At 27.8% G+C, this 19,953-nt stretch overlaps 2 protein-coding genes across 2 annotated transcripts; both read right to left on the reverse strand.

The window, feature by feature from the left end:
• Positions 1-5,778: 5,778 nt before the first annotated feature.
• On the reverse strand, positions 5,779-8,008 carry LOC115721042 (GATA transcription factor 11). Its single transcript, XM_030650273.2, has 3 exons — positions 7,787-8,008; positions 7,199-7,462; positions 5,779-6,671 (listed from the first exon to the last, which is right to left on the reverse strand). Exons 2-3 carry the CDS (start codon positions 7,436-7,438, stop codon positions 5,934-5,936), a joined length of 978 nt encoding a protein of 325 aa, XP_030506133.2. The 5' UTR covers positions 7,439-7,462; positions 7,787-8,008; the 3' UTR covers positions 5,779-5,933.
• Positions 8,009-13,815: 5,807 nt separating this feature from the next.
• Positions 13,816-18,613, reverse strand: LOC115719666 (protein-tyrosine sulfotransferase). Its single transcript, XM_030648788.2, has 13 exons — positions 18,287-18,613; positions 17,772-17,835; positions 17,293-17,470; positions 17,133-17,204; positions 16,661-16,949; positions 16,311-16,451; positions 15,925-16,029; positions 15,601-15,748; positions 15,466-15,518; positions 15,311-15,379; positions 15,078-15,197; positions 14,578-14,712; positions 13,816-14,149 (listed from the first exon to the last, which is right to left on the reverse strand). The coding sequence occupies exons 2-13, from the start codon at positions 17,818-17,820 to the stop codon at positions 14,009-14,011; spliced, it is 1,500 nt and encodes a 499-aa protein (XP_030504648.2). The 5' UTR covers positions 17,821-17,835; positions 18,287-18,613; the 3' UTR covers positions 13,816-14,008.
• Between the last annotated feature and the right edge of the window lie 1,340 nt (positions 18,614-19,953).

Consider the following 19,953-nt stretch of genomic DNA (forward strand, 5'->3'; position numbering starts at 1 on the left):
GAGAGAAAAATGTTATGGGATGGTTTAGAGGGAGTTGAAAAAATTTTGAAGAACAAAAATGAGAGGGAAAATGGTTGAGGAATCGTGATTGAGGGATGGTTTAGAGAAAATGTTATGGGATGGTTTAGAGAAAATGTTATTATTTGTTATTTCAAAAAAAAAAAAAATGAAATGAAATAAAAAAATCAAAGGAAAACAAAAGAAAAAGAGAGAGGGAAGTGATTGAGGGATGCATGATGGTTGATAGGTGAGTTGACGTGACTGGTGCATAGATGTGATGTGTATGTGGTATATGTGTAATAAAATATTGAGAAAAGGTAAAAAAGTTGATTTGACCGTGTGTAGGTTTATATGTAATAAAGTGTATAATTTGTATTTTTGGTGTAAATGTTTCTTAATTATGACTATAACATTCAAAAGTAGATATCTATGTTGTTAAAATTAAAAGTGAAGTATTTAATTTTAACATATGAAATTACAAAATTTATGTCACAATATTTCTATATATATTTATATTGTAAGAAAAAATTACTTTTAGTAACAACATAATTTTTTTGTGACTAAATATATTTTTTCATTTATTATAATTAAAAACACATTTTGTTACGATAAATTATAATTTTTGTAATAAATATCTTTAATTACAGATATTTTAGTCATATGAATTATAATTTATAATTAATTATAATTTTTTTATTTTTAGACACAAATTTTATTATAATTAAAAATAATTTTTTTTGTAGTAATATATATAGATCCTCTCCCATGGTTTTGGTCAATAAATAAAATTTTAAATTATTATGTTGTATATATGCATCTAATGAATTCCAACAACTAGCTACTAATTTAGAGTTATATGACTTGTCAACATCCATTATTTATGCAGGTTCTACTAATGGACAATGTTATATATGGAATCATTCTCCATTGACATTATTGACAAATCTCTCTCTCACTTTATTATTCCAAGAGTTGTCTCCATTGAAGAAGTGGTTCACTCTTTCAATCAAGACCAATAATGAAACACTACACTTTTGATTCTTTAAATGAAATGGTATTAGTGTTGGAGTTGTTCTACAAGGTTCTGCATGAGTTTTAATACATACAATTATGTCTTCTCATAGCAATAACATATTAAAAATTGTATTGAGATTGAAGAAGACTGCTAAAGCTAGGGCAGGCTTGGGCGGGTTTGGCCGACCCTGAGTTGTATTGAGTTTTAGAAAAAATAAATATTTTTCGACTTTTATTATAAAAATAGATGATATTTTTTAAACAATATATTTTAAAATAAATTTGTCTTCATTTGGATGCCAGGGTTGGGTGGATCTTAGACGTAGGCTTAGCTTGTCTTAGCTTAAGACCAGGATTGATTCTGAAATTTAGTGGACCATAAGAAAAAAATAAATTTTGGTCCCATATTTAGAAAGAAATGTAGTATTTTTAAAATCAGTAAAAAAATATGTGTATTTTTTTAAAAAAAATCTTTTCAAGTTCCTAGACTGGGTGGGCCCTAAACACAGGCCTAACCCGCCTATGTCCAAAATTGGGCCTGCATAGGGCCCATCCAGCCATGAGCCCACAAAAAACTATTTTTAGTTTTTGAAAATACTATATGACTTAATAATTTTTACTTTTTCCTAAGACCTATCTAATTTTAAAGTCGGTATAAACTAAAACGCTTGTTGTTTTATATCTCCTTGATTCACAACAACATGAAGTATTTCGTTGTCGTATTATTTTTCCCAATAATTTTCATTTTATTTTTTTGAAATAATAAAATCTATAGTTTCTTATGTATTTTAATTAGAGGAGGTTGTAATATAATTATCTTTGTAGTTCACGATTTCAATAATTATTATAACAATTTCTCTTAAATTCAATTAAGTACTCTAGCTATAGGTTATATTTAAGTTTAATGAGAACACATGTTTAATTTCAAACACTATTGTGTATTTAGCAAAAACATAAGTATTTAATTTCCTTTATTAATTTGAAATTGTCATTTTTTAAAAAAAATTATTTTGTGATATAATATCTACATTAATTTGGTTGTTTCATATATTGATTGTAATAGTCAGTAGTTCCGTAATCTATAAGGGAAAAAATATCGAGTAAGTTGTGCAATCTTATATCGCTTAAAGAAGGTCAAGTGGGATGAGTTTGAGATTGTATAAGTATGAGACTACATAGATGAATTGATATTGATACTGCTTATATCAATAAGGTGCATCTTGTTTTCTGGTAGCCCAGCATGAAAGAACTCCACAATGGGTGACCTCCTGGGAAGTTTTTTTAAAAAGCATGCGAGTGAGGACAAAGTAAACACTCGTGTTGGCTTGTAAGATCAAACGTCATAAGGGTCCAATAAAGACTTGAAGCGAGAACGTTAAGTAAATTGTGGTAATATATAAATAACATATTATCATATGATGTGAAATTAAATAGAATGTAAAAATTAAATGTTGTTTTTAATCACTTTGGATTAATTTATTCATGTTTTATTTTTAAAAAAATAAATAAAAAAATGTAGTTCATTAAAAATTGGGTAGGGACAATACAAAAATGTAAACAATATTATATATAATATATGATTGGTATTACGTCTTTGTCTTAAGCTGTGGCACCATTCACAGTATTATTAATTAATTAAGATTATAAATTAATTAACTACTTATTATTGTAGAAGATAAATATAATATTAACGTTAATTATTATTATTATCTGTAATAAAGCGATAGTTATTTCTTAGAAAGTCCACGTCCGTACTCATGATCATACTATGTAGTAGTAGCTATCAATAATAATAATACTAAATTACTAATTAACAACAAAAATTAGTACAAAATTATATTTTTTTTAAATAAATAAATAAAATTATAAAGGGGTATTCATATTGAAGATTTCACATAGTGGTATTTAATGGGGCATTCATATTGAAGATTTCAATTATGGAAAACAACATAGATTGGAGTTTATATTGTGTTTTCAATAGTTTTCTATCATATGAGTTTTTTGGTACTTAAGAAATGAAAGCTACCTTAAAAGTGTCATTTTCGCAATAGAAATTGGTTCCTAATTAAAGAAATTAGGTAACTGCTTGAATTGATTGAATCCCGACATTACATTAAGATGAGTAGATTGAGAGTCTCAGAGACACTAAATCGATTTTACCTAATTTAAGGAGTTTCACAATAATATTGTTAATTGGTTTTACCTAATACTCCTTATCATGTACTATCCTATTTTCTAAACACATTTTTTTTTTTTACATTTTAAGATAGTTTAGTGTTGTGGGAAAAAATGAAGTTGTAATTTTGGTGTTGTAGAAAAGATGAAGTAGATAGGATTAGGTTAAAGTACTCCAACATATATCTTTGGGAGCAAAAGTTAAGAAAGAGATTAAATTAGAAGATTGAATATGTCACTCATTTTGTTAAATTAATCTCCACTTGATCACTTTTAATGCACATTTGATGTTATATAAACTATAAATACTATACATCTTATTTTATTGTTATAGAAAGTCATACAGTCAAATTGTTATTTTGTCCGAAAAGCATAAACAACTAATTCATGAAATACAGAAATAATAAACACCCAAACATCTGAATAACAAATTTTCAAAGAACTTCTAATAACGATTTAAATTTTTATAGTAGAAAACTTTCATAGCGAAATCAATCATAATCATAGTTGCTTAAGACTAAAAGTCTTAGTAAGAGGTTCCAATATAATGTGATTATGATCAAAGTCACCCAATTTGCTTGAAAGACTTTTTTCCCTTTCATTGCAAATAGTAATAATAATAATGATAATAATAATGCACTAGTTTTAGGTTTATTTTAGATGGAATAATCATAGTTGTATTGTACGGACAAACTCTAATGAACAACAATAAAATTGTCCATAGTAAGGAAGTTGGGCTACAGAACGCATTGGGGAAGAGGCCCATGGAAGTTTGGGCTTGGGCTTAGACTTCGTCGGGTTTGGGCTTGGGCTTTCCAATCACTGGTTATAATAGTGCGGTGGGCTACCTTGGTCTACTAGTAGGCCAAGAAGATTGAACTAGTCCAATCCAACCATGAATTTTGAGGAAAACAAGATAAATAAAAGGAATTATTTCACAAATACACAAATAAAAATACACTAATTTTAAATATTTTTTATGATTTATTTATAAAAAGTATAGTATTTTAATATATTTTTATATTATACTCTTGTTAGTTTGTTGTTATTTGTATATAATAGAACATCTATCCAATAATACACTTGGGACTAAGTAAATTATATTCTAATTGAGAGGTTATAACTAAATAGAGTTACACTAAAAAAAAAAAAAATTAAAAACAAAAAAATATCAACGTAATAATAATTACAATAAATAATCATTTATACTATATCATAATAGAAATATTTTAGAGTAAATATAATATTCATACATGTATTATAATTTAAAATAAAATTATTAATTTTACATAAATAAATTTATATAATACATGTATATATTTTATTAATATGTAATTACAATTTAGAGGTACACTTTGGTAATACGGGACTTACAAAATGTATAACTAATTACAATTTAGAGGTTATTCTTATTTATAACTGGCTCAAATTAGGACTTGATCTTTTATAACACATTAGAGGTTATTCTTGAGTAGAGTATTCTTAAATAGAGATTCTACTGTATTATTTAAATGCTATTTTTCTGTTATTTTTACGTAATTTTCTTATTGTTGTTATAAAATACTGTAAAAAATGTAAAAAAAAATATTTAAATGTAAAAAAATAAAAAATTTACAAAAAATAATAATTTATGTAATTATCCCTAAATAAAATGTACAACTCCGAAAATAAAAAAAAAATTGTTTGAATGTTTTTAATCTAATCATGTAAATTTCTCTTAATGCCATGTTGATTTTTTAGATCCAAATCTAAATTAAATTGCTTATTATAAAGGATTGAGATTTGAGCATGTTCTATGTTCAAAAGTCAATAAACAAAGTTATTCTCTTCTTGTCCTTTTAAAACAAAGTATTTCTTTTTAATAACATATTTATAATACATAAATCCTACAATTTTATACTAACAAAAAAAAAAATAATAAAAAAAAATGTAAATCAAATTAATCATATTAATTTAATATAATTTGGAAAGAAAGAAGGGAAAAAAAATAATTGAATTGGGAAAATATTGTAGTGATGGTGGGATGAATATTGTAATGTGGTGCACATGCAGTGACCCATATATTTATATATATATATGTATATATATATGTGTATTTATATTAATTTGTATAAGCATCATGCATGGGAGAAAGATGTGTTATTAATGAAGAGACTAATTTTCACGTTTGGCTTTTTCTTCAACATTCTAATAATCAGATCTGATTTGCTTGTCTATGAACTCTTTTATTTAATATTTTTTAATTTTGACAAGATCAATTTTTATTTTTTTTAGAAAAAAGCCAAAATACAGTCTGTGTGTTCATGGAGAAAGAAGATTAGTATATATAACAATTATATATTTATATACAATATTTCATATTAGGCCAAAGCCAACATCCAATCTTATGTCTTTTTCTATTATTATTTCATTGAATTAATTATATAATACAATCATAAATCCAATCAAAATCAAATGTGAGTTTTTAATACTAAACATAAACAATTTGAATGATATTTTTAAGATGTATTTGAGAATTTTTTATGATTTTAATTGCAATTTTTTTTTTCTTATTATTTAATTTTGTTGAAAAGGAAGTAACAAAATTGCTAAGTAAGAAGGCAAATAAAACCTAGCTTTCCCATTAATTAATTAATAAACTACAACTAGAAAAAAAAAAATTAAGAAAATAATTATGAAACAAACCAAAAGCAGAGACTAACAAGAAATATCCTACAAATAAAAAGACTGTTCTTTTAATATAATCAATCAAATACATGTCTAACTGAATTGCTTGGTTGAGAACCATAATTATGCTCAACACTAGTACCACCACCCTTGTTTCTCATCTCTATAACCTTCTTATGCGAGTTGGAATGAACCGAAGGGATGAAAGTAGGGCTCGCTGCAGGGCGGTACTCTGGGAAGAGGCGGCCAGACCTATACCGAACACCACAAGCGTTGCAAAGGGTTTTCGGTCCAGATGGTCCTTCCCTCCATTGTGGGGTACTTGTAACTTGACAATGTGTGCATCTCTTTGTTGTTGTTGTTGTTGTTGTGTTCGGTTCCTTCAGCTTGTTGTTTCGCGTCTCTCCTCCTCCTTTCCTGACCGGTTTTTTCACACAAGGTTTAAACATTTTTCCATCATCAACAGTCCCTGAATCTGATTCGGGATAAACACTTGCAAATGAAGAGCAAGTTGGTGGAAAAAATGATAGAGAGCGAAGTCTATCGAGATTTGAGAAGCGTTGACGTTTGCTTCTAGCTCGCCTCTTTGGAGCTATAAATTTCTTGTCAACATGCCTTTGGTTTTCAGTAAAATAAGCATTGGTGCTCTCAAGGGTTGAAACTGGACTGGATGAGTTAAAAAGCCGAACGCTTTTGACATCGGTAGAGTCATGGCTGAGGAGTTTGCTTCCAGCATTAGAAGACTTAATAGTACTCTCAGTCTCAGCAGCAGAAGAAGCAGTTGGGAGCTGCTTTAGTCTACAAGATTTCTCATACTGAAGAAGAACATAGCATAGAAAAATACCAAAACAAAACAATTCAAACATGTTAAGGATGATGATTATGCAACTATATTATAAAATTATAAACTGTCTCAGTCAACATTAATTAAAATTAAGCATTTGGGTACTTTTTACACATATTCAACAGCTACATCTTAATCAAACTATTAATTTAAATCAAAACCAACAAACCAACAAACAAACAAAACATCATCTTTCATTACTTCATCAAAAATTTATACATGGTATAATATAAAATTCACCACCACCACAAACAAAACAAACTTTTATTTTAAAAAAATGAACCAAATTAGTTTCCATCATCATCCACCCTGAGTACACGAACTGTTAATCGAACTACGAACTAACAAAGATCATAATTCATTCATTTTATTCTTTCAATACTTTTCAGTAAGACTTGAGCATAATCTAAATCAAATGGTACTACTACTAACTAATAGTGTGATAAGAAACTAATAAGTGTTGTAATGAAATAATGAAAGAATGAAAAGAAAACTGACCGAAGTAGGCAGAATTTTATTTGGTTTAGAAGTATCATTTGGGAAGACTCCAACTCCAACTGGAAAACTCAAACAATAATCTAATGGAAGATCAGGCAATGGAATATTATTCCAATCATCTTTACCAATATCCACTTCAACATCTTCTAATGGAAAATTAAGCATATCAAAAAGGTCAATATCCTTAGCTCCATCAAAATCCTTAGGGTGTTCTTCATCACAATCCAACTTCTTAACCATCTCAATTAATAATAATAATATAATCTGCAAAATTAAAACAAAAACAAAACAAACATAATATTCAACCATTAAAAAAAAAATACTCAATTCATATAAAATTCAAACTTAAACATTTCATATCACTAAGATAAAAACCTTTTTCTTTTTCATAAATAATTAAAACAAAATCCCCAAAATATCATACAAACAAACGAAACTACAGAACAAAAAATCATTTTTTTTTTCATACAACGAAAACAATGGCGTCATTTTCCTACAACACTACTCATTCTCGCTAGAACAAAACCGAAAAAAATAAATAAATAAATAAATAAAATAAATTATAAGGTGAAAGAGAGAGAAGCGAACCAAAGATGAAGAATGGCGGAGAAAGTAACAATGGAGCGGAATTCAGAAGAAGAGCAGCATTGGGATGAGGAGAGATCGGAGGTTGAAGATTGAGGATTGAAGATTGAAGATGGGAAATTGGTGTGTGATTGTCTGAAATATTGAATTGTGGATTATTAGGTTTTCATTCTTACATAAAAACATTAATTTTGTTACTCTACATAATACCTCACTATATTTTACTGTGAACCTCTCTTCTTATCACCGTTCATTTGTAATAATAATAATAATAATAATAATACTCTTCTTCTTATTTATTTGATGCAAGATAATTTATAAATAATTTTGAGTAATTTATGGTGTTTATATTAAATTTAGTAGTTACCAAGTTTTGATTAATATTGTGTTTGGTGTGATTAAATTTATATATATATAAAAAAATTATGTGATTAAATATTGAGCTTAGTGTGATTAAATTTATATATATAAAAGAATTATGTGTGTTTTGTTCCACATTGTTTGTGTATTTATATGTAAGTGATTTGTAAGATTTATATTAGCATGAAAATTTGATAAGTATTGGGTGTGATTAAATTTATAAAGAAAAATATATTTGTGAAAATTTTAATGAAATATATATATATTTATTTATTTATATTTGGATATGCATGATTGAAATCATTACTTGTAATAATTTAGAGTGATTTCTTTTTAGATAAGCGAGATTGTAGGAATAATGAGTCTAATCAATATTTTTTTTGTTAAAAAAATTATGATTTAGTGTTGTTATTTTTCACTTTTTTTACAAAAAATATATAAAATTTTAGTGTAAAATATTTATACATTTGTTTTCTTATTTCTTTAAAGATACATAATGTAGTACGTATTTTAGTAATTTCACGTAACGTAGTACGTATATTGATATTTTTACGTAATATATTATATCAAATACTATAACGTAAGTATTTTGGTATTTTTTACGTGGTATTATAACAAATACTACAAAGTAGTACGTATTTTGGTACTTAATTAATGAGAGAATCTTGATACTATAAAGATTAAAATTTGAATTTTAGTCTTATATTAACTTTTAAACTCCTCCTAATTTAGTAGGAAGATTATTTTTATTATTTATAACGAAAAGTTAATTTTAATACTTTTGAGAGTTTGATACTAAAAGATTAAGATTTGAATCCTAGTCTAATCTTAATTTTTAAACTCTTTCCAATTTAGCAGATATTCTTATTTATAACGGGATACTAATTTTAATACTATCGAGAGTCTTATCTTAATTTTCAAACTCTTTCCGATTTAGTAGAAAAAACTTATTATTATTTTATAACGTAAAATTAATTTTAATACTTTTAAGGGAGCCACCGTACTACAAGATCAAGATTCGAATCTCAATCTCATCTTAATTTTCAAACTCCTCCCAATTAAGTAGCTTTACATAAAGATTATTTATATTAATCATAACGAAAAATTAATTTTAATACTCTAATTGTAATAACAAATTACTTTTATCTATATAAATTCAACGTGTCACAATAAAATAATATATATAATTTTTCATATACAAAAATTGATATTCATCCTTACCAATCTTTCAAAATAGATAAATAAATGATATTAGCATATCAAAGTTACTATAAAGATATAATAAGCGAAGATTTAGAGATTCTCGAATAGGTTAACCTTTTAATTTTTTACTGAATTTATGAACAGTCAAGAGATAATTTGGCGAATCCAAACATCTTAGCAGTCAGAGGAAAATAAAGCAAAAGTAATTTATATAGTAAGAATGGCAAACAAAATATAAGCAACCTAAAACGTAAAAATAGAGTTGTGTGAGAATCATGCAACTATGCGAAGCAGCGTAGTGCTGCATCTTCCACTGGCAATAGTCTAGTAGCCAAAAGCATCACTAGCTTGTATTATTTATTTATTTTTGAATAAAAGAGAGAAAAAAATAACTTTTTGTTTTCTATCTTTTGGTTTTAAAAAACAAGTTAGTTAGAGCACTCATAGAGAACTAAAATAGATAATAGCTGAAAAAAATTAGCTAAGAGGTAAAAGTTAGTAATGTTTGATGAGATATTATAACTTAAAATTTTAGCACATAAATAATGTTTAACTGCATAGAAAGAATCACTATTATTAGCTATAAATATTATATTATTTTTTTAAATCTTTCTGGAATGTATGTGTGTATTATTATTATATTTATTTTTAAATAAAAAATAAAATATATTAAAATTATAATTTTTAAATGATGCAGAGAAAATATAGAAAAATTAATATATTGTATAATGCAAATGTAAGGTAAAATAAATAAAGTGAAGTTTTAATAAAGTATTATAAAAAATAGAATAGAGAAGTGATGTGAGTACACTCTTAGTCATTTGGATTTCTAATAACCACAAAATTAAGTAGAATTGAAAATATAAATATTCACAAATCCATGTAAAAAAAAAGTGAACATGTTATTTATAAATGAAATATCACTACAATTTTTTTTTTACTTTTAGTCACAATAAAATTTGTGATTAAAAGTAAAAAAATTGTGACTAATTATAAATTATCATTTCTATGTTGTGACTACAATGTCTGTGACTAAAAGTATTAGTCATAAAAATTATAATTTTTTGTAACTAAATATATTTTTAGTCACAATATTTGTTTGACAACTTTTATTTATATACCATATTTCAATAAAAGTAATTTTTCATTATAACTAAAAATTATATTTAATTACAAAACATTTATGTTCAATTTATCAATAAAAAATTGTTACTAAATATAACTATTTTTTGTAAAGGTAATACAACTTTTCAAATAATAACATTTAAAATAAACATATAATATAGATAAATTGGTCAAACTTGTTTGAAGTCAACAAATGCAACACAAGGTAACATGTACACGTATGAGAAGAAGCATTAGTTTAGTACTTAGATCTTCTAATAGGGACAGATCTGGATACTAATAAAAATAGTTACACACCAATTTCATAAAGATAATACAAATATTTTTTTGGCATAATAATTTCCATATTATAATATAATCCAAATTAAGCTTCAATGGAATTGAGTTTGAAGTTCATACAAAAATATAAAATAAAGGAAAAATATACAATACAACTTTATTTATAGAATTTTTTAGTCTATTTTTTTATTTTATATGTTATTTATTCTTAAGATTACTGATAAATTTTTTAGAAAAAATTGAATTTTTTTTAAACACTGATAATAAATTTTAATATAATCAATATCTCTTTTATATTTTAAGTGTTTTGCATTATTAGGAGTTTTTTCTGAAAATACAAAATATTTAAATTTTACTTTTGATATTGTAAATTATTTAGAATTTTATAAAATTTTACGAGTAATTTTAAATTAGGGTAAATACTATTTTGGACCCTCTGTTTTACAAAAGTTATTAATTGGACACTGTGTTTTGTTAAATAATGGACCCTGTATTTTACTAAAATAGTACATATAGGACCCTGAATTGATTTTTTGTCAAAATAAAGTTTAATTATAATCCGATCTAAAAATGCTATGACAAAACTGTTTACATTTATTGTATCTATTCGTATTAAGCATTGTCTTCAAGTTGGTTGTATTAAAAAAAAAGTTGTCAAAAATTAAGCTTAGTGTCTTATTTTTACTATTTTATAATATACAGGGTCCATTTTGTCATTTAACAAAACACAGGGTCCAATATGTAACTTTTGTAAAACACAGGGTCTAAAATAGTATTTACCCTTTAAATTATTATAAAACAGGTGTACCATAAAATTACCTATATAAACATAAATAAAATATTGTTTAAAAAGAAATTGACAAAAAAAGAGAGAGGTATTATTGATTTTCACTGAATGTCTTGTGTTATATTTATCCAAAATAAAAAGTACAATATGTAATATGTGTTCATTGATGGGACCCCTATGCACATGGTGAATATAATGGCAACAAACAAATTTCCACTTCTATAGTCTTTTCAATCCCTCAAAAATATCTTAATATAAGTGGTGTGTCACCTCTAACTACTTAACCATTTATTTTTAATAGTACATATTAAATTAAATTATAATAAATATATATTTAGAGTACTTAAATTCTTACACTTTAAAAATATATTTTTTATAAAAATTTACATAAAAATTCATATAGAAACTAATAAAATAATTTAAATTACAAATAAAATTCACATAACAACCCACACAATAACTAACAGAATAACTTAAACGGTCCACATAAAAACTACCAGAGTAACCTAAACAATAATTTTGAAAAAAAAAAATTAAAAATAATAAATATAAAATAATTCCTCTAAATTTAATTTTGATTAATAAAATTTTATAAATATGATTAAATTACAAATACTTAATTACATATAAATTAAAATAAAAAAAGTAGATTAGTCCTATTAATAAAATTTTGTATACTAAATTTCAGTCTTAGTTAAACTACAGAATATCAAATTAGCATTATTAAAAGTAAGCTAATTAAAATTTTTGTAACTGTGACATATACTAAATCATGCTTTTAAATTTTTTTAGGCTGTTGAAAATTCCTCTTAATTATTGAGATTGTTGAATTCAAGAATTTTTATCCAATTCTATTCAGTTTTACTAACAACGACTATTCATGTACTAAACTATGTCCCTAAAGTTTTAATATCTACCAAATTGTGATTCTTAAACTTTGACAATTAATATGAACTAAATCGTACCCCCTAATAACCTGAAAAGTTTAAGAGATATGATTTGAAGCAAAAATTCCAAATAGCTTATAGCCCAAAAAGTACAAAGAACTAAGTATTTGGATTAAAAACTAAATACTAAATGAGATCCCATTTACTTATTAAAATAAGTAAAATTCAAAATTAAATTATACAAATAACGATACTATAAAACTGGTCAAGTGGTGTTTGGACTTTGGAGTGGTGCCATTTAGTAATTCTTCTCTATTTGGTTTCTCTTATTACCCGACAAGAGCTCACCATTATGACTTTATTTTACGCTGCTTCACACCCCACCACATTAGCTACTACACATTTTCAATCCATAATTTAGTACCAAATTCTGTTTTAGAGTTTTCCCATATCCAAAATAATATCAATTCTCCACTCAAAACAAACAACCTTAGCTATGGGAAAGAACCATTCTTTCATTCCACAAAGAGTGTTTTGTTGTTTGTTTCGAGAACTCATTCTCGAGCAACAATACAAGAGTGTTCGCGGTGCGAGTGGTACGGATTGTAGTCATTTTTTCAAACTAAACTGCATATGCAATTTTTGTAATTTCTCAAGCCGCAACTACACTGCGACATCTTAAAACCGCAAAAATCACACTGTGAAAATATAGTGTGGTGCGGTGCAATTTAAGCGATTTACACTATCATAATTATCAAACATTACAATGAAAAATTAAAACTTATACTAATAAAGCTTTAACAATACAAAGCAATTTTTTTTTATTAAAATTTTAACATCATAACATGTATAATAATTATTAAGTTATTATATTATATTTTTTCTAAAAAAATAAAGTAATATACCCATATATTATATATATTTGTTTTTATATGAAAAAAAGAATAAAAATCATACTGTAAAAATTAGTCACTTTGTAATATATAGTGCAGTGCAGTTTAAACTGTAATTATTAAATTCAAAATTACAAACTGCACCGCACCGCACTACGCGGTTTGACTAAAATACAAACCGTAACTGCACCACAAAAGATTTTAACTCGCATTTTTTATGCGGTATGGTGCAATGCAGACGGTTTAATGAACACCCCTAACACAAACTCATGTAAAAAATCCGACAATTCAAGTGGGGCGCCCCGCATTTTTCTCTTCCACGAAGGGTGTCCTTGTCGAGTAACTTTATTGTCTAGGATCAAAATGTATTCTAGTGTGTTGGAACATCAAATGTGGCACTAGAAAATCTCACTTCTCAACATTTTTCCAATGAATAGGGCTATGTCACATGCCTAAGAAACTGCCAAAAATTCCACCCATGTGGAAATTATAAGTCCCTAAATTGAAATTGAGCTTTTTTAACTTTAAGAGCAAGAGAGACAAGACACAAGATGAGAGTTGACCACCAAAAATCCATAGTCATATAAACTATGCATGGGATACAAAAATGTGTGGGGGGTACTTTTTCTTTCATCTGTTTCCTAATTTTTCTTTTGAAAAAAGGTAAATAGTAATTACAATTCACGATTAATCATATCTTGAGTTTCAACGTTCTTCGTCGAGCATTTACAAGTATAAAGATGATAAGAAGTGAGACAACAACTGTGCCTATCGAAAGGAGCTTCCAACCCGAGATGTCATATGAATTGATGAACAAGGTTTCTAATCCCTCCTGCAAATTTAGATATAACAAATACAAATTTAATGAAACAACTTAAGCATATGATGCTTCTTTGAAGCAATTATCAAGATGTACACAAAATAGGAAGAAGCTTAAAACTACCAGTGTCCTCTTATTAGACCGAAAAAGAAATGATTTTGAGTGCAGCAACATGCTTGAGTGTTAAAAATAGAATATTGCTAGCACTACCCGAAGTGTCATATTGGTAAAATTAAGTATCGGGTCTCACATGATTTTATTTAATACCCATTATAGAATATCATTAGTCATTTGCAAGGCGCTACCTCATAAAAGTTCTGATTTATAATATGCCAGTAGTGTCTTCAGAGACCAATATGAATATAACACAACACATTTCGCTTAAGAAAATTATAAGCACCATAAAAAACAAGTCAAAATAAATTGAGGTGGAGACTTACTATTCCAACAAAATTCTGCATTGTGCGTTTGTGCTGCTTTGCGAAAAGGCCTTGGGCATATTTGTAGAGTTCCATATCAAGGTGGTTAAGTGATCTTATCTGTCGAAGGACCTCATCAGAGATGTGTTGGCGCGCCTGTAGAATTTTTTGAAGTTTAGAAAATAAGGCAGGAGTATGCATGGAAAACACTTGCTGTTTAATTATTACTAAGGTGCTCCAATCATGACCGTTGAATCTTTCTTCATCTAAAGGTGCGATTTCGGTGTAAGTTTAGTGTATAAATTTGCTCATTGAACTTATCCCTATATATATATTATAATGAATGTCTAAGTATAAGCAAATAATATGGGCTAAACTGAACATGCACACGTAAACCACATGCAAACCGAAAATCTATAACACAGAACTCAGCATTGCTACCAGCAATGCCATTCTTATAATACCATATATCAAACCAACAACAGAATATCGTCTAACATTTAGAGTAGCATTTAAAATACCTCTTTGGTGAAGTTTGCTGGTGAGATTCTCTTCAAAGAAGAAGTGCGTCGTTGTGTTTGGGATTTGCGTAAACTAGATATGCACACCTCATAAGAATCCATGAGTTCTCCCACAGTCATCTAGAGTGGAGTTAGATAGGGTCAAAGCTATAATTTTGAAATGTGAAGGACCAGATCACATTGGATTATTATGTCTATGTGAAAAGAGGTTAGAATCATATAAAGTGGCTTACATTTTCATTTACAGCTTCATCATTTTCAGGTGAACCAATTTCACTTCTATTTTGATTTGAAGTGCTGTTCTGTCATACAGGCAAAAAGGCAGTGAGAGGGAGTTGTAGAGATATTACCCAATTTTCATTTACAATGAGAAAAGTTTATCGATTACCTGATCAATATTATCATTATCGGGCTTGGAATCCGAAGTCAAAGAGCTCCTTTCTGTAGAGGTATAAACTCATTCAATCAAAGTTCGAATGAAGACAAACTCGAGATCTGTGATTAAAGTGGTCACTATACCAACCTGATTTCTTGTCAGCAGTTATTTTTGATTTTGGGTTTGACGCTCTGAGCTGGGAAATCACTTGCGAACCGACTACATTTGCAAACATGGTTGCAGATTCTCTGTGTTCTTCAGTAAGACCAACGTACAACATATCATCTAATCTTCTCTGCAGATTTTAGCAAATTTGAAGATGAGAAAAGAGAATATATAACCGAAAAAATTTCATTACTTAACAATTAATCAGCTGTCTGTCTAACATTAAGACTACTTTTTATTAACAGGTACTTGATGGTAGATAATTCACTACAAAAGTTCTGTGCCAAATACATTAATTTATATCACCTTTGCTACTTGAAGCACATGATGACCGAGAACCTTGTACTTTTGCACGCAATGGCGGACAAAATGTGATTCCGGAGTATAGGAGTTGTTTGTCAAACCTGCAACCTTTAAGATAAGAGGTCAGGTAGTTGAGCTTCAATGAACACCAGACAGGTAAAAGAATTTTAACAAATGTCAGAAAAACAGTGAGTTTTAATTGAAAGCTTCTATGAAATACTTACATGTTATATTGCCCAAATATACTTTTTTATTATTAAGGTACCGAATGTATCGTCAAATATTCAATATGATTCCACAAGATTAGAAATAAAAAGCAAGGTGAAATACCAAATTGCCCATGTTTTTTTTATTTACCAAATAATTATAAAGGCATTGTGACTATCTACCTGAAATGTTGCTCCATTGTGAACTATGTCATGAGCAATAGGATCATGAATGTACTCTTGCAATGGCATAGCGATTCGCGACATGTCATATGGATCACTGCTCATGATGTTGTTTAAGCCCTTATGCTTCCTAGTATCTCTCTGTTCATTTATACACACACACATACATACATCAGTATATCCAAGCTGAGGGTAAGAATGCTGAATCTCAAGAAATATAATAGCGAAAAAAATCTAAGAAAGATATGACATCCACTGGTAGTTGCACAACAAGAATTCGTTTTCATAGTACTAAACTAACCCCAAAAGCTAAGTAAAGCAAGTACGAAGGAAAAACAAAGAGAACATACACGAGCAAAAAGGTCTTCCCTCATCCACGGAACCAGATATTTCCAGGGCCAGATATCCAGTGTGCTTACACCAGTTGTTTTAGCACGCAATCGTTTAGCCATTTGTGTTGCAGAAGTTAAATTAGGATGCACCAAGAACCTAGCTGCTACTTCTATTGAAAATTCGTAAGTACTAAAGACACGGTCAACTGGATCCCTGAGTATTGTCACTACCGACGTGCTCTGCTTTGGAAGTTTAGATATCATGCTGTAGTCATCATGAGTAACCAGCAACCTACATTTGCGCTTTCTGCAAATGAAGAAAATTACTATGAAGTACAATTCCAAATAGAAAGTTAAGCAACATAGTCGAGTAAAGATAGTTATATAAAAGCCAAAATCGTCATTTTGGGATCAACAAGATAAACAATGCTGACAATACTCTATCAATGTTTAGCATTAATGCAGAGAGAGCGAGCGAGCGAGCTGTTACCTTGGATCAAATCGCAGCTTATCATAAGATCGGGGGCATTCCAAAGAGTTAGGATACAACTTTCTCAAAAAACTGCATCAAAATATTATAGTCAGCTGCATATCTTAGTACATGTATCAGCGCAGATTGTTCTAATTGTATAACGAAAATATGGAAATACCAGTGAAAATATGTCCGTCCTCCTGTTCTGGGGATGTGCAGGAAGAACAGCAAATCCTTTAATGTGTGTTTGTCTTCTTCAACTTCTTCTTCAAGAGAAGAAGAAGCCCATTTCTGAACAACTCTTTCACAATGCCCGAAATCATCCTTAAGAGAAGAGGCACTTGCTAATACACAAACTAAGGAAAGAGGGAGTGTTATTGATCCTAATAATCAGTACAAAAAGTTAAGAGAAACAACAACAAAAATAAATGAATCATGTCAGCTTGATGTTCATCTCAAACAGTTTAGCTAGTTTATTTGAAAATAGTAAAATTGCAAGCATAAATCAGAAGAGCAACAAAAGGGTGTACAAAATGCATCTTTATTACAAAGTTTCTTCACATAAAACCAGAGTTGTTCTTCACACATATCACTAGGATTTAGAAACATAAACAAAGCAATAAAAATGGGAAATTTAATAAAAGATAAAAGCATTACCCAATCCAACAAAGAACAACAGCAAGGAGAATTTGTGAGCAGGATCCATAGACTTTATTCCTCACTGACATAATAGAATATGGATGTTGTTAAGACTACAAACCAAAATGTATATATACTATAATATTTATATATATATGTAGAGAGAGAGAGAGAGAGAGAGAGAGAGAGAGAGAGAGAGAGAGAGAGAGAGAGAGAGAGAGAGAGAGACTTATTTGAAGAAGAAGGGAAAGAAAAAACTTAAATAATGAGAAGAAGCTACACCACCACACTTGACACTTCAATCATAAGAAACAAAAATCCCAAAAACAAAATTAAACTTTAATTGTTAGCAAAGATAAAAAAAAGCATTTACAGGAGTATCAAACCATCAAAATCCAACGTCTTCAATGGTAAATTCCAGAAAGAACTTCCCTTTAAAAAAAATTAACACTTTCCATCCAAACAAACAAGCTTACGAAGTTACAACAACCATGAACCAGAAAATAAAATAGAGAGAGATGAAAGAGACGAACCAGCAAAAAAGAAATGAAATTGATTGGAATTATGGAGATCTCGCGGTCCTAAATTGGGTTTTGGTCGCCAGGATCAATGAGAGTGAGAGAAAGAGAAAGACTCAACCTTTGAGAGAGTGGTGTGGAGATCTTCGAATGGGAGAGTGGGAAATGGGGCTTAAATATCCAATCCCAGCTCTCCCTCCCAAAAAAAAAAAAAAAAAAAAAAAAAATCTGAAACAATGAATAGAGAGATTGGATTAGAGAAGAAAGAAGAGCCCCCTAATTGAATTGAGCCCCCAAACAAGAAAGGTGTGAAATTGGATTATGGGAGATAATAGAAAGTTTAAGGTGAAATGATTATGATTAATATTATTCCTGGCAAGAAAACGACAGAGTACCTTCGAAAACGATGTCGTTTTTCAACTGTAAGTAAAGGTAGGTAGGTCGTGTGGAGGTGGCGGGTAAAGAATAAAGAAAATAGCAATTTGCGGCACAATCCTCTTATGTTTTAATTTTTATATATTTAACTTTCTTATTTTTTTTAGTAGCAAAATTCTCTTAAATTTATTTTTCTTTGTAAATTTCACATGCTAATTAAATATTACCGTTAAATATCAACTGAATGACCACTGTGTACACCTGTGTATATGTAACAGTAAAATCTCAAAGTCGATAGAGTAGTAATCCAGTTAGTATTTAACGGTAATATCTAATTGACACCTTAAATTTACAAAGAAAAATAAACTTAAATGGGTTTTACCACAAAAAAAATAAATAAAAATAAGTGGGTTAAGTGTAAGGAGGTTTCGCCGCAAATTCCTCTAAAAAAAATGCTAGAAGGCACAATTAGCACTCTCTTAGTATTATATCACTATTGATGTAATTAAATATTAAATATCATATAATTTATAATATGTTTACTATATAGTATTTGGAATCAGAATAAATTAATAGAGAAATGTAACAGAATAAATAAAAAATAATCGAAATCAATATTTGTTATATGTTATTTACTAATTTAGAAATAAAATAAGAATAATTTATCAAGAAACGTAATCGGAATGCTTAAATTGACTAAATAGCCTTTTGAGTTAAACTATAATATATAATAGTTATTTTGTAAAACATATTATAAAGGATAAAATTATCATTATATATTTAATATTAAAAAATAAAATAAAAATTATTACTCTTGACATTCTTTAATCAAGTTCTCTATTTTCTAACTTTAGTAAAGTAAGTAAATAAAATGTAAGAGAATGACTATTTTATTATTGATTTTCAATAATTATTAGTAAATATGTTATTAATATATTAACTTTTAGAGAATATGTTAAATTACTACTTACAAGTAATTGTACAACTTAATAATTACACAGTTAATTTTAAATGTATCTTAAATAATATTAGTAGTAACACAATACTATTACAAAATATATTGAGCTTTATATATTTTAATTTAACCATTCAAAAAGTATTAGTATTAAATACTACTAACACCTAATAATAATGTTTTAGTTATAATTGAAGAGTAAAGATATACATGAAAGTTTTTGTTTAAACTATATATTTATCTTAATTAGGACTCACTAATATTTTGATGCATATTTTACATAATATTAAATGATTTTTTGGTTTCTAAATCACTCCACCAATAGGGGTAAAATAGTAAGAAATAGTGTGTA

The sequence above is a fragment of the Cannabis sativa genome, chromosome 2 (assembly GCF_029168945.1).
Source record: "Cannabis sativa cultivar Pink pepper isolate KNU-18-1 chromosome 2, ASM2916894v1, whole genome shotgun sequence".
Lineage (NCBI taxonomy): Eukaryota > Viridiplantae > Streptophyta > Magnoliopsida > Rosales > Cannabaceae > Cannabis > Cannabis sativa.